The sequence below is a fragment of the Prionailurus bengalensis genome, chromosome F2 (genome assembly GCF_016509475.1).
Source record: "Prionailurus bengalensis isolate Pbe53 chromosome F2, Fcat_Pben_1.1_paternal_pri, whole genome shotgun sequence".
NCBI classification, from domain to species: Eukaryota; Metazoa; Chordata; class Mammalia; order Carnivora; family Felidae; genus Prionailurus; species Prionailurus bengalensis.
In genome coordinates this window covers 82,864,738-82,879,552 of record NC_057353.1, presented here as the reverse complement: position 1 = coordinate 82,879,552, position 14,815 = coordinate 82,864,738, and the positions used below count along the sequence as shown (strand labels likewise).

The window sequence follows — 14,815 nt, the reverse complement described above, 5'->3', positions numbered from 1 at the left end:
TTCCCGTCTCTCCCATGGGACCTGGATAACCTGCGCCCTTTCCTCCTCACTGCCCATATCTCTTGCCCCCGGGGCCCTTGTCCAAGGTAGCTTGAGGGACCTCCCTAGCTTGGTGAAACCCACCGACAGCTGTTTCCAGCCCCTTTCTCCCTGCTCTGGCCGTCTCTAGTCTTTGGGGCTGACCGGACCCTTCTCCTCTTTCTCTGGGCCTTTGCACGAGTGGTCTGTCTTCCTTTGCTTGCTAGGGGCAGCCTGTCTTTTGGCTCTGACGTCACTGCCCCTTCCTCTGGGAAGCCTGCTCTGAGAAGGGACCAAAGAACAGGCCCAGTGTGTCCTGTGGAGCCTTTCCAGGGTCCGTGTGGCTGCTCCCCACTTCGGAGGCCACACTGCGGCTGCTGTTTGGGGCACGTTCGGCAGCAGCAGGCTGAAGACACCTCTTCACTGGATTTTCCGGCTGCCGCCACTTTCCTGGAAGCCCCCGGTTGCACGTAGCGCAGGGGACTGCAGTGACCACTTACAGGTGGGCAGCCCCATGTGAGGGGACCAGTGAAAGGTCTGGGACACTCCTCTGGTTGACCTGACGAGCGGGCCTGCGGGCAATAAGGGTGGCTGCTTGGAGGAGGTGGCCCGGCCTGGAAGGAGACTGAGGCAGGCTGGCCACATCTTGTGGCAACAGGACACGACCAGCGTGGGAAGGCAGGGTGCACCTGGGGCTGACAGCTTAGGTGTGGGCACGGCTCCTGCTTTATGGCTTTGTGAGGTGCGATGATATAGACTCCACCCTGGCCCCGCCCTGCCAGTGCCAATGCCCGCATTCTGCCCCAGAGGCTGGCAGTGACGGTCTTCTGCTGTGGCTTAGGAGACTGACCCCCTCGGCAGTGACAGCGACAGTAGGGGTGGGGGGAGCCGGGAGATGTGCCGGGGCCTGGACTGATGGTGGCAGTGGTGGACAGGCTGGAAGGTAGAGCCCCAGGACCTGTGGGGCTGGCCGTGCAGGGATGTGCGCTTGCACAGTAGCCCCAGGGGGGTGGCCTGCACTGTGGACGGTGGATAGAGGTGCACCTGGAGCTGGGGGGACGAGGGCATCCCAAGACAAGCTTGATTGGGATCTGCTGAGTGGAGAGCTAGAGGCTGGGGTGCAGTGTGGAGTCCTGCTGGACATGAAACCCTAGCAGTCAGAGTAGAGAGAACATCTTGAGTCATAGGACTGAGTGAGGTGGCCCAGAGGAGAATGGGGGGCTGTGGAGGGCTTGGCCTCCGGGGGAGAGGGGGGTGGGTGGGCACAGGCAGAGCCGCTGCCGCGTGAAAGGTGGTGAAGGGGCTGATTTAGGGTCCTGGGGTACCACTGCGGGCAGGCCTCCGGCTCCTGCCCTGGTGGGATCCACCTACCCGCCGCAACCAGGGTGCTGGTCCAGGAGGTCGCGGGGCGGCTCAGACCTGTGGGTATCTCCTGCAAGGAGTGAGTGGCCGTGCACGAACGAGCCAGAGGGCACTGTGAGGGACTGTGCGGTGGCCGGGGGTGGGCCGTCGGAGCGCACCTAGGGCCCCGCAGTCTGGCTGGAGTTAGCGGGGTCTGGCCGCACGAGGTGGGGGCTGGAGGGTGGGGGCGGCGCGCCGCGGGGGCTCGCGCCAGGGCTGCCGTGCCAAGCGCATCGATCAGCCCAAGCCCCGCCCCTGACTGGCAAGCTCCGCCCCGGGCCTCTCGGCTCCTCCCCCAGGCTGCGGCTCTGGCCGGGGCAGTGCGTTGCGGGGCTGGACTCTGCGTGGCGGCAGCCGCGCCGCCCTCAGTCCCGACGGAGACATGGACCCCTCGAGAGCCATCCAGCAGGAGATCAGCTCCCTCAAAGGTGCGGGCCGGGGCCGGGGCCCGAGCCAGGGGGCGAGGACCAGGCAGTGACCTCCAGCTGCGTGCAGCCCCGCGCAGGGCCGCGGTCAAGGTCTGCTGCCCCTGGAGTAGCCTTGGGGATGGGGAGCTGGGGCCGCAGGAGCCCCCAGGCCCGTGCACCGCCGGGGCTCCAGCTGGTCGGGGTCCGCCGGGGGTTGGCCGGGGGCTACTCTTGCCGCAGCCCTGCGGCCCTGCAGCGAGCGTCGGGGGGCGGGGCGGGCTGCTGCAGCGGCGGAGGCGGGTCGGAGGTGAGCTCTGGCTTGGGCTGCGGGTCCGCCCCTTTTCCTCCCGGACTCTGCGGAGCCCCCGCCCCGCTGCCGCCCTGCAAGCCCAGCGTCCGAGGGGACAGGCCAGGGCAGTGGGTATCACTGCGGGGAGGCGCCAGGCGGGCTGGCCCCGGGCAAGTCCACACTGCGGCTCTTTGTTCCGGGGTGGGGGGGCCGGGGGCTGCCGGAGGGCTCCGACTGGTTGCCCTGGAAACCTGGAGGGCCCGGAGTGCGAGGGGAGGAGGCCGCCCTGCCTACCCGCCTTGGCCCTCCCGGCGCCGAATCAGCCGCTGCGGCTGCGGTTCTGCAGGGTGGGGGCGGGGCAGAAAGGGGGCATCCTTCCAGCTCTGGGACTTTGTGGGGGGCGCCCCCACCCAGGCGCGGAGAGGGGCGAGCGGGGGGGGGGGGTGCGGTGTGGCGGAGCAGCGGAAGCTGCCGCGAACATCTTGCTCCAGGCTCCTACCTGCTGCTCCCCTCGGCCGCTGGGGGCGCCCGGGCTGCTGGGAGGGAGGGGGATTCCCTACCATGCCCCGCCCCCTTTCTGCGGAGCCCCACGTGGCTGCCACCTCGTGCAGGCCCGTGTAGGAGGAGAGACCTTAGGTCCAAGTGCTTGGGAGTCCTTGGGGTGGCTTGGAGTCATTTTGGGAGGGGGGGGGGCATGGGTTGGCTTGGGGGACGGCTTGGGGATTTGGGGGGATGATGTCGGGAAATCAAACCAGGAAGATGGCAGGGGGTAGGCATGGGGGGAGAGCAGGAGGTGAGTGAGGAGCTATGCGTGGGCAGGGGAGAGCAGGAGGTCTGTGGGGCAGGGCCGAGGGACAGGCCAGGAGAGTGGACCAGCTCTTCGCACACACGGCTGGGGGAGCGCTGGCGGACTGCTGTCCCGAACCACAGCTGCCGCTGGTTCTCGAAGCCCCAGCCCGGGTGGCCGCGAGGGCCCGCAGGCGCCCCTGGGCTGAAGGGGCGTGGACGTGTCCACCGCCGCGCTAGCGGTGCGTCCTCCCGGAGCCGGTCTCCGTGTGGGCTGGCCGGCTTCCTGCCCGGCTGGCTGCTGGGGACTGGCGGATGGCGGGGGGAGGGGGGAGGGCGCCGCAGTGAGCTGGCGGGCGGGGCCATGCGGACCGGACGGTTGGCTGCGTCTTCAGTTTCCACCGCCGCGTCCGCCAGGACTGGGCGCACGCGTGTGTGTGTCTAATGAGTGTGCGTGTGCATGTATGTGTGAATGTATATGTGTGCATGAGTGCGGGGGGGGGGGCGGTGCTGTTTGGACCCGGCTCTGCGGTGCCATGGCAACCGCCCCATAAACCCGCCCCCACCCGTTGCCAGTTGGCCGCCTGCCCACGGGCGCCTCCCACCTCGGGATCCCCCACCCCCGCCCTGTTGGCCCTATTTATAATCAGTTCCCGGGTTAGCTGCGCTTGGTGGGAATGGGTGTGTCGGCTTGGGGGAAGGGGAGAGCGTGGCTGGGTGCGGGTCCGGGCAGCAAGGCGTGGAAGAGTGCGGTACTGGGTGGAATGGGGGAGGCACAGGACACCCACGGCTGGGTCCTCAGCTGTGGGAGCCTGGAAGTGACTGATGGGTGTGGCCGGATCCGGCTCCAGGGCCCCACCGGGCAGCTCCTGGACCCTGCTGTTGGTCCCCCTTTGACTTGGGCCCCTGACCGGCTTCTGGTGTGGCGCTGCTCCCCCTGGTCCTGCCCCGCTGGTCCACGGGCGGGGGCACTCAGGCCACCCAGGGCGGGGCGTCTGTGTGGCAGTAGGGGGCACCAGGCCTGCCTGGGGTGGCAGGGATTTGGTGACTTTGATTTCCTGTGGCAGCTGAGAAGTTTCTGGCTTCCAACAGCTGGCCTGGGGCTGCTCAGACACCCCTACCCTGTGCCCTGCTCAGAGTGTTTCGGGGTCCCCTTTGATCTGGCCTGGCATGGGAAGTGTTAAAGAGGGTGGCTACGGTCTTGGGCCTGGCATTTGGAGGTGGGGGCTCTGTCCCTTTGCCTGTGTGATGGACAGCGGCCAGTGGTCCAAAGCCCGCCTGTCCACATGCCACTGCGGTCCCCCCTCTGACCTCTGCTCCCCAAGACCCCAGCTTTCCATCCAGATTTCTGCCCCCCAAGACCCCAGCTCTCCCCTCAGACCTCTAGTGCCCCGCCAGGCCCAGACAGCCCGGTACCCGCCTTCAGATCCTGCCTTCAGATCCTCCTGAGTCCGAGAAACCTGAGACCACAACCCTGAATTGGGTCCCCAGCCTGAGCCCCCCCTCCCCTGTTATCCCCCCCCCCCCCCCAGCCTATTCTGCCACCATTGTAGATTCCAGGTCCGAAGCCACTGTGGTACCCCCTCCCCCTAGTCTAAGAAACCTTGAAGGAAGTGTTTAGAAACTGACGTAATTTCTGACGCCGGTGCTGTGGGGCCTGGAAAGGGGGGGCCTGCGGGGGGGGGGGCTGCCATGGCAAGGTGCCCCCCACTCTGCGAGGGGGCCCCCCGCTTTGAGAGGGGCCCCGGGGGCTGTGGGTGGGAGGGGCCGCCCATGCTGCTGAGTCAGAGGGGGCCGGCCTGGGCGTCCCGGAGGGAGGGCGGGCCGGCGGGAGGCTCGCGCAGGCGGTGGGCAGGCGGCAGTGCCGGCCGGAATCTCAGCGAGCCAGGGAGCCCGGCTCGACAGCCACAAGCCGTGGAGCCCGTGCCCTCGAGCCCAGCCCGCCTGCCAGCCTCCGTCTCGCCCGGGCCCGAGGTGCCTTGTGGACCTCCTCCCTGTGCCCCGCCCGTCACCCTCGCCTCTGGGGCTCTGGCAGCCATGGTGGCGGGTATGCTCATGCCGCTGGACCAGCTGCGGGCCATTTACGAGGTGCTCTTCCGTGAAGGCGTGATGGTGGCCAAGAAGGATCGGAGGCCCCGCAGCCTGCACCCTCACGTCCCCGGCGTCACCAATCTGCAGGTCATGTGCGCCATGGCCTCGCTGCGGGCCCGGGGCCTGGTGCGGGAGACCTTTGCCTGGCGCCACTTTTACTGGTACCTCACCAATGAGGGCATCGCCCACCTGCGCCAGTACCTGCACCTGCCGCCGGAGATCGTGCCCGCCTCTCTGCAGCGCGTGCGCCGCCCTGTCGCCATGGTGATGCCTGCGCGACGCGCCCCCCATGTGCAGTCTGTGCAGGGGCCCCTGGGCTGCCCGCCAAAGTGGGGGCCGCTGCCCGCTGAGGACCCTGCCCGGGAGGAGCGGCGGGTCTACCGTCGGAAGGAGCCTGAGGAGGGGGCACCCGAGCCCCCCGTGGTGCCCGCCACCGCCCCGGGGAACCTGGTGAGGCCTGGCCCGGAGCCTGCCCCAGCCACAGGTCAGCTGCGTCCTGCCCCCAGCCCTGGGGGATGGGAAGGGGGTGCCCGGGCGCAGCCCTGGTGGGCTGGGGGTGGCAGTGCACGTGGGGGAGCTTCGCTCACACCAGCAGGTGGTGCTGTCTCTGCCCGAGGGTGCCGGACCCACGTTGCTCCTCCTCCCGGCTTGAGGACCTTGGGGTGGGTGGGCCACTGCCAGCCCAGCCCCAGGCTCCCCTTCGGGCTAGGGGTGGGGCTCGCAAAGCCTGGACTGGCAGGACCAGCTGTTGGCACAGCCCTGCCCCACACCAGCTAGCCTCTCTCCCCAGCACTGCCCTGTGCCTGTGCCCCGCTCACTCCTGTCTGCCCCTAGGCCCTCTCTGCTGGAGGTGGTAGCTTGCAGGGAGGAGCCGGAATAATGCGGGGGGCACTGCTCTCCAGCAGCGTGGCCCAGGTGAACTGGCTGACCTTTCTGAGCCTTGAGTCTGTCTTGGGGGGGGTGACATCTGCCCCCATGGTTTTGTGGCCCATATGGTTTCGTGATGCGGTATTGTTCCTGGGAGCCTGGCCGGCTTGGAGTTGGTGAGGGCCGAGGGGGCAGCTCTGGGTTGGGGGAGAGGAGGAGACAGCTGGCAGACGCACTGCCTGGCAAGCCAGTGGCCAGGGTGTGGCGGCACCGGGCCCAGACCCTTTCCGGTGGAAGCCGGGTCACAGAGGACGGAACAGGTCTTAGGGCCCCAGGGGTCCTTCCTCTGTGTCATCCTCTGTCCCTAAGCACCTGCGTTGGCAGGACCCAGGTAGGCAGATGACTAGTGTCCCACGGAGCGTGAGGCTCACACAGGTACTTTCAGAGCTCACTGGCCTTGGTGCTGATTTGGGGTGGCCCTGGTGCCCCAGCAGAAGGCAGGCTTGGCTCCTGCTTCCTTCTTTGTGTCTTCTCACCTGGGGAGGAACCTGGTGTGGAAGGGGCTGGGAAAGGGGCCTGGCCTGAGGCTAGCGGGGTGGGCAAGAGTTTGCCAGGTGAATGGGGGTCAAGGGATCGAGGTGCAGGTCCAAGGTGCTGAGCGGGACCCAGTTCTGCTCTGGTGTGGGTTGGTCCTGCTAGAGCCGTGCCTTGGGAGCTCATCCGGGAGGATCATGAGGTGGTGGGATAGAGGGATGGTCTCTGGGCTTTCCCCACGGCCTTGGACAAGTCGCGCGGCCTCTCCAAACTCTTGTCGGTGGGGTCACAGCGTCCCCCACAAGGAGACGAGTGCTTGGCGGGGTGCGTGGTCAGCACTGACTGGCCTTCAGTGGCCAAGTCCCAGCCCAGGGTCCTTTCATCCCTGCCGCGGAGCCCCTGAGCTGTCCCTGTCTTGGGTCGTGGGTGTGTTGAGTATAGGCTCCTCCTTCCTTTCTCCCCTTCCTTCCTTGTCTGTGGCCAGGCTGGGCGGGCAGATGGTAGCGGGGCCAGGATGGGGGACTGGGTGTGGCTGCAGCGGGCAGAGAGGAGGGCACCCCCAGCCCTGGTGGAGGTGACTCAGTGTTGCCTCCCGGCCGCGGCCACAGGCGGCAGCTCAGAGTTTCCAACAGGAAATGAACTCCAGCTCCAGGCTGAGTCAGGCCTGCGGGTGTGGGCTCCCCCAGGGCCGAGCACCGGACCTGAGGGCCACCCTTGGCCGGGGGCACCTCGGGCATGCTGCATGCTGGCCGTGGTGCGGGTACATCCTCGTCTGTGGGGTTGTGACGGCTCCGCGCTCAGGCTGCACCTGGAATTGCCAGCTTTTCAGAGTTCACAATAACGAGCACACGGACCCCTTCCTCGCTGGCTCTGTCCTCTCCAGTCAGCTGGTAGGAGGGGAAGGCAGGGGTGTGTGGGGCCCGCTGCACCGACCACCAGAGTGGCCTCGGCCAGTGGGCCGCCTCTGCCTGCCCAGCCTTGGCCAAGGAGCCGTGGACGCCGCGGGCAGTCACATGTGCCCTGCTGCACCTCTGTCCCCACCTGGGAGCCCTGGTGGTCTGCTCATCCTCGTGGGAAGGCATCCACTGCTCGTTCGGCCACATATCGGCCAGACCCAAACCAAGCCCCCAGCATCTGGGGATGGACTGGATGAGGAATGAGCCAGGGGGAGGTAGCTCTAGGAGCAATCAGGGAAGATCCCCCTGAGGAGGTGTGCTGAGCTGCGCCTGACTGCTGGGGAGCTCCTACTCCAAGCAAGAGCAGTCCCGTAGGAAGGTGGTCCCCGCAGGAGGGTGGGCGGGGTGGGAGCAGGAGTTTGAGCTTCCCTTGTGTGGTGGAGAGTGGGGGCCGTGGGCTTTGGTATCCGAATTTCACTGACATTTCAAATAGTAACGCTTGGCCCAGCTCAGAATTCCACACGAGCAGCTCAGCGCAGCTCTGGAGCCGTTTCCGACAGTGGAAGCGAGCGGCCTTTGACGGCACTGCTTCTGCCCACCCCCAGCGCACCCTGGCTTTCCCCCGCGGCACTCCTGTCCCAGAGGGAGACCGCACTCTACACACCACTGACTTGCTCTCTTCATGGCCGTGTGGCGCCACGTGGTGGGACAGGTTTTTGCAGCAGCCGCTGGCTTTGGGTCCCTGTCTGTGCACGTTTGCTGCGGCATCTGTAGAACTCCAGTGGGTTTTGAAAGCAGAGTTATGGCAGGATTAGATGGGCTTTTCCCTGGGTCTTGCTCAGCTCGTGGGAATGGAGAGGCAGGGACACGTGTGGCATTTGCCTAGGCTGGAGACCAGGGGGGCTGGGACTGAGCTGCTTGTGGGGCCTGCGGAGGAGGATGGGGCTAGCCTTGGGGCCTGGGAGAATGAGGGTGTTGAGGAGGGTGGGGAAGTGCAGGGCCAGTGGGCCTGTGGAGGCTGGGGGGCAGGGGGATGCCCAGGCGGGCATTAGCGGGCAAGACTGGCGGGCCCTGTCGGCTGCACTGAGGCTCCGGGATTTCGGGCAGGCCCGTCCACTGTCCCACCTGGGCTGGTTGGACCCGTTGGTCCACTGGGCTTGGGCCTTGCTGGTTTCAGCTCTGCTCCAGTCACTGACTAAGGGGTGGCTGTGAGGAGGAGTCACCGCTCCCAGAGCTGGGTGGGGAGGCCGGGGCCGGAGTGAGCCCTCCCTCCGCCTCCCACCCTTCCCTCCTTCCTGCCACCCCTGCCTTTCCTCTCTGCTGCCTCCGCGGCTTGGCCCGAGCTCGGCCGCCATGGACAGGTACAGCATGGAGGAGCTGATTCAGCTCGGCCAAGGTAGAGCAGGGCCCGGGTGGGGGGCCATGGGCACGTGGGCTCCAGCAGGGCTGGACGGGGATCTCCTAGGCAGCCTGTGGCTGGGGCCCTGGGGGCTCGAGGCTGCTGGCCTTGCCTGGGACCTCAGAGCTAGGAGGCTCAGGGATGAGCCAGCCTCCCTCTCAGAGCTGCCTGGGAGCGTGTCTGGTGCAGGAGGCCGCCCACTCCGGCCTTCAGGGGCCGGTCCTCCCAATGTCTGTGGACCCCCCCCCCCCCCCCCCCCCGCCGGGCTCCTCTGAGGCTTCCCTCAGCTGCCTGCTGAGCTTCTGAAATGCAGGTTCGGTCCCCAGGAGGCTTGGGGGCCCAGCGCCCATTCCTCAGAGCTCCTGGTCCTCCCCAGATGGACCACAGTGCCTGTACCCCAGCGGTCGGAGGCCGAGGGTGGTTCGCTGCCCTTTGCTGCAGAGGGACCACACATAGCAGACACTGCCTGGGCTCAAAGCACAGCCTTGTGTGACCAAGGGCAAGCTCTTCGCTTTTCTGTGCCTCAGTTTCCTCGTTTGTACGATGCGGTAACGGCATGAGACTTCCATTGTGGGGTTCTCTGAGAATTGAAATCGAATGGTGCCTGACACACAGGAAATGCTACAAAATAGGATGCAAACCCTTCCATCCGACCCTTAACCCTTCATCTGCCAGGGCCCAAGGGCACCTGGGAGGGGAATGGTAGGAGGGTGACCCCCATGTCCTGTTCCCCCCCCCCCCCGACGCTGAGGTCCCGGTCAGTCCAGGATGTGGCTTGGGCATGCCTGCTGACAGGGACCTCCGGCCCCAGGCTTCTGCACACGGGAGGCTGCCGAGGGTTCTGGGGTAAGGCCAGGGCAGCATTAGGGGCAGCCTGGGGAGGGGAGGGGGCTGGCCAGCTTCCTGTGGCCCAGCCTAGTTTGGGGCCAGCTGGGTGTCTGGCCGGGGGTGTGACCTTGGGGAGGCTGTCCTGTCTCTCCCGGACCTGGTGTTGTGTGGAGTGAGTTGTGTGGTGGGACCCTCTGGGAGAAAGGGATCGGTGTCTCCCTGCCTTCCCCGAGTGCACCCCGCTACTTCCGGCACCCCAAAAGGCTGGCGGGGTTGGGCAGGGCAGGGACTGCGTCTCCTCCCAGGCGACATGAGCCCCTCAGGCTTTGAATGCCCGTGCTAGGCCTTGTTCTGAGGCAGATCCTGACGCCAGGTGGCTTCTTATTATTAGAATCACGGGCAGGAGCCTGGGGGGTGAGTGTGGGGTGGTGCCGCCGGCCAGACTGGACTCGGGTGAAGGCCTGGGCCCCAGTGCCCTAGCGTCGGACGTCATGTTCTAAGTCTGGACGAATGACGGCCTCGCTTGCTCTCCTCAGATATTTATATCCCCCCACACCCCCCCTCCGGCCCCCTGCCCACCCCTCCCCTCCCCCCATGGACACAGGCAGTGCTGCTGACAGCGGCTCGGCCAGCCGTGCCCTCCTCCCACCGCCACCGCCACCGCGGGGCTCGCGGCCGCCTCAGAGGGGTCTGTGACCCTCTCCACAGCCTGCTCCCACTCCCGGTCTGCCCCGTGGGCTCCTGCCGCTGTCCCTAATGAAGATCGTGCCGGGTAGGTGGGCAGCCTTTGAAAGCTTTGTGAGAGCCCAGCAGGAGTCCCTGGGGGCACTGGGGGGAGGCTCCGATCTTACTCCCCCCCCCCCCCCCCCCCCCCCGCACACGACCTGCCCTCCCAGGCCATCACCCCGGTCCTCCCTTAGACCCTGTTCGCAGGCCCACCTGGGGGCGTTGGGGCTCTGTGGGGGTGTTTGTCATTGAGGGTGGTTGGGTCAGCTGCAAGCCTGGGGGGCCAGCGGGGCCTGGGGTGCTGGCATGCCTCCCCCTGATGGGCGCCTGTCCCCCTGGTGGGCTCCTGGCAGCTGTCACCAGAGGGCACCCTTGGAGGCAGAGTGGGGTGCTCAGACACTGCCCTCACCCTCCTGGGGAGGAATTGGGGGGTTGTGCAGAGGCTGGCTGGGCTGTGCTGGGGGGGGGGGGGGCGCTGTGCGTCACTACAGGCCCCTCCTCCGGGCGGGTGTGGCTGTGGGTAAGCAGGGGTTAAGGCTCCAGCTAACCTTGAGCGTGATAGCTGTGCGTAGGGACAGCTGAGCCGGGCGCTGTGGGAGGTGGGTGGGGACCTCCGAGTGGCCGGGAGGGAGGAGGCAGAGGAGGCGGGCGGGAGCACAGTTGGTGCTGTGGACGGCACTCGTCTCTGGGGCGCCAGGCAGACGGTACAGTAGGGCGGTCTTGCAGGCAGGGCGGTCACAGGCCCCGGGCGCCCCCCCCCCCCCACCGTCTTCCAGGCAGAGAAGGGAGGCTCCGCCCGCTCTGCCCACAGCCGTGCAGCCCCAGAGCCATGGAGCCCTCGGGCAGCCTGTTCCCGTCACTGGTGGTCGTGGGCCACGTCGTTACCCTCGCCGCCGTGTGGCACTGGCGCAGGGGGCGTTGGCGGGGGCAGGAAGTGCAAGGTAAGCGCCTCTGGCAGCTACCGTCTGGGCCGCGCCTGGGCAGCGGGCTCCGGCCACCGCCCCTGCCCTGGGGGCTGGAGGCGGGGCAGGGTGAGGGGCCGCCTCCCTCCAACCCCTGTATTTCCCTGTGCCCTCCCCTTCCTGTCCCTGAGCTACGCCCCAGCACTGCACACGGTGGGAGAGCGGAGTCCCCCCGCCCCATCCCGCACCCCTCCCCTCCATCTCTTCTGCTGCTTTGAAGACCCTGCCTGCTTTCCTGGGGTGGAGCCAGGGTTCAGAGGCTCTGTCAGTCTGGAGCCCTGTCCTGGTGGGAGAGGAGGAGTTTGGGGAGGCTCCAGACTGGGGCCGTGAGCAGGAGAGGAGCGCCCGCACTGCCAGGGAGGCCTCTGCACAGCTGGCAGGTGTAGGGCAGGTGCAGGGCTAGTGTCCTAGGGCAAGGGCCTGGGAGAGGCTCCTGCCCAGCACTGAGGTGGGGCTGGGCCTGCGCAGAGCCTCCGAGGTGAGGCAGGTGTCTGAGCGCCCTCGGTCAGGGTCCAGGACTGCCAAGGGCAGGCAGCCAGGCTGCGCTCTGCCCTCCCCCTGCTCAAAGTCACCCGCCCTGGGCTACAGCCCGCAGCAGCAGCAGCAGCAGCCAGGACTGCCCGGCACAGGATGGGGTGGGGCCCGCCTCCAGTGAATGGAGCCGGGTGGGCGGGGCCCTGGGGCTTGGGCTTCGGGCCTGTGCTAACCGGGATTTGGAGTTGTGTTCTGGTCTGTGGCTGGGTGGACAGGGTGCGGGGTTCGGCCTGCGGTGAGGGCGTCCAGAGCTGCCCCTGGAGGGTCTGCCCAGTCTCAGCCTGGGTGCCAGAGCCGCTAGACCGGAGGCCTGAGTCAGGATGGGGCTTCTAGGCGTGGCTTTGGGGACTGGGGAGCGGCTGGTGACTCAGCTGCAGGGGCGTCCAGTAAAATGCGCCGGGTCAGGGCTTCTCCTCCCTAGAAGTGACCTTTCCTCCCTCCCTCGGCCCACTTTGTTCCCTGCCCCCACGTGGGGAAGGGGCTTCTCTGCCGTCGCCACCCTGGATCCTGCCCTGCAGTGCTCCCTCGGGGCTTTGCTGCCTCTGTTCTGCTCGCGGCCGTTCTCAGACGCTGCTCCCTGCGCGGTCCCCAACCGCCCGCCTCCGGGAACGTAGTCCCGTGGGCGTCAGCCTAGGGGAGTTTCCCGGCGCCTGGGCGTCCCCCGAGGCTCCCCTCCGCGGGAACCTGGGCGGCCCTCGAGTTCCCATGCCCCTTTGTTCTATCGGGCAGCCTCCCTCTGCCCCCGGCCCCCCAGGCCTAGCGGGGTCCTCTCCTTCCAAGTAGGGGCGCGGCTTCCCGGCGCGCTGGGCGGGGCGCCCCGCTAGGGGCAGGTTCTTCGGGTCTGGGCGGTGCGCCCGCTGCCGGCCTCCTCGCGGCGTGGGCTGTGAAGCAGAGGCTGCGCGCCGTCCTCCTCGCTTCGCTGTGGGCGACCCCAGGGCGCCCGCGCTCATGGCTGCGGCCGGCACCGGGCGGGCGGGCGGCGCCTTCGCCCTGCGGAAGGAGGTGGTGCTGGAACGGCCGTGCTGGCTGGACGGGGGCTGCGAGCAGGCCCGCAGGGGCTACCTCTACGGGCAGCTGTGCTGCGTAGGTGGGTGAGGCTGCGAGGGGTGGGAGGTGCGGGGGGGGGGCACCGTCTCCCGGACCGGGAAGGGGCGGAGCCCAGCCCAGGTGCAGCCCCGCCCCCACGCTCTGCTCCGGAAACACCTGGGAAGGAAGGCGGCGAGGTCCCCTTGGCCTGATTTGTTCCTCCTCTGGAGAAGGGGGATGGGAAGGTGGGCGGGGCCGGCTTGGGCTCCGGCCCTGATTTCTTTTTGCCTCGGGCACCAGGCCGTAGACTGTCCGGACGCAGGAGGAGGGAGGGAGGGAGGGCGGGGCTCTCTTCGGCCTGTAGGTTTTCCAACCCAGGAGCGTCTTCACGAGCTGTGGGACCTCCAGCCTCAGTCTCCACATCTGTAAAAGGGGGCGACGATACCTCGCAGAGGGTCATGGGCAGCTCTAGGGGACCTTGGCTGGTGCCAGAAAATCTGTGGCCCGCTACAGTACTAGGGTCAAGCGGTTGTACGGGAGCACCAGTGCCGCGGTGGGGGGGTGTTTTCCTGGGGAGTGCAGACTGAGGTCCTCTGCAGTGTCGGAGGCCGCTGTGGCCCGGCTGGAAGAGAGTGCCTATTGGTTTGAAGGTCTGAATGTAAAGGACAGGGGAGGGAGCCTCTCACCACAGCCAGGGTCAAGGGGGTGGGAGGGGTGGAGGGGAGGGAGAAGGGAGGAGGCGGGAGAAAAGGGCTTTGGAGCTGTTGGGAGAGGAGGAGTCTAGAGGAAGGACGCAGCGGAACCGGGAGAGCTTCCTGCAGAACCGGTGTGGGAGCTGCCCCCACTCCCAGCATCCTTGCAGACCCCGAGTGGTAGAAAGCTGGAGAAGGGACTTGGGCTGGGGGCTCACACAAGTCTCGGACTTTAAGCCCTGACTCCTGGTTCCTGCTTGTCCTAGAATTCCCTGCTCCCATCTCCTGACCCATACCAGGGACCTGAGGTGTCTCCGCCCCTCACCAGAGTGACACCCTTGCCAGAAGGGACCCCGCTCCGCTGTTACCAGCCTAGAGACTGCATATTGCGGGTGTTCAGGAGGGGCCTGAACTCGGGTTCCCTGCTAGGGCCGGGGGGTCCTCTGAAGAGGCCTTTCTCCAGGCTCCAAACCTGGGGAGGGGCCGGGAGGGTGTGGGGGGGATCAGATTTGGGATTTTGGAGGGTCAAGAGCTGGTGTGTGGTGGGGTTGTGGGGGCTGCCGAGCCAAGCTGAGCCAAGCCTCCCCAGGTGGCCTTACCTCCCCAAGCCCTGCCCGGTTGAGGGTGTGGGGTGCGTAGTGCCGGACCTCAAGCCAGGTTCCAAATCCGGGCTCCAAGCCTGAGGGACTCTCTCCAGACCTGGGACGGGACAGAGCCCTGGGGGTCTGGCTGTGTCACAGATGTGGAGGGGCAGGATTGTAACCAGCTCCTTGTGATTGAGTACCCCTTGCCCCTTGGTGTTTGGGCGCCCTCCGGTGGCCACAGCGGGGCAGCACGGTCGGGGGTGGGGTGAGCTTTTCCCGGAACACTGGCTGGGAGGCTCAGGGTAGGGGGGCAGCGGCTCACAGCTGGATCACATCAAGCCGGATGCTCCGACTGGAAAATTCTTGTGGCTGGTTCGGCGGCCCCAGGGCAGCCCCGGTGCCGGCCATAGGCGGATCTGTCCGAGAGCGGAGGGAGCCAGGCAGCACCCTGCACCCTTTGCTCTGCCTCCCACCTTTACGATCCTTAATAGCTGCTATCTGTGAACCCCGCCCGACTGCAAACAGCCCCCAGGTGTGGCTTCCTTTCCCGTGAGTCACCGAACTTGGGGCCCCCTCCCCAGCCCTGACTCACTGGCGGCCCCCCTCCCTCATGCTCCCCACAGCCCCCTGCATACCCTCCTCCCCCCAACTTGGGGCAGAGTTCCTGCAGATTGGGGCTGGGCGGTCCTGCCTGATGAGTCAACGCTCAGCTATGTGCCCGCTCCTGCCCCGCCGTGCGCTCTGCTTCCCAACGGGGGCACCGCTCCAGGATGTG

General features: G+C 67.2%; 1 protein-coding gene across 26 annotated transcripts in view; it reads left to right on the top strand.

Moving 5' to 3' along the window:
* The window catches only part of PLEC (plectin), a 56,078-nt gene that overhangs the window by 15,958 nt on the left and 25,305 nt on the right, over positions 1 to 14,815 (top strand). For 3 of the 26 annotated variants that reach the window (XM_043602020.1, XM_043602021.1, XM_043602019.1), the window contains exon 1: positions 4,734 to 5,476. The exons of 6 other annotated variants lie outside the window; for them this stretch is intronic. In XM_043602020.1, the coding sequence (XP_043457955.1) occupies positions 4,939 to 5,476 (538 nt within the window). In that variant the 5' untranslated portion in view covers positions 4,734 to 4,938. Of the gene's footprint in view, positions 1 to 1,739; positions 1,848 to 4,643; positions 5,477 to 8,597; positions 8,686 to 10,134; positions 10,289 to 10,807; positions 11,184 to 12,311; positions 12,826 to 14,815 lie in introns of those variants that run through there. 17 more of the 26 variants (XM_043602047.1, XM_043602043.1, XM_043602040.1 and 14 more) reach the window with 10 other exon arrangements.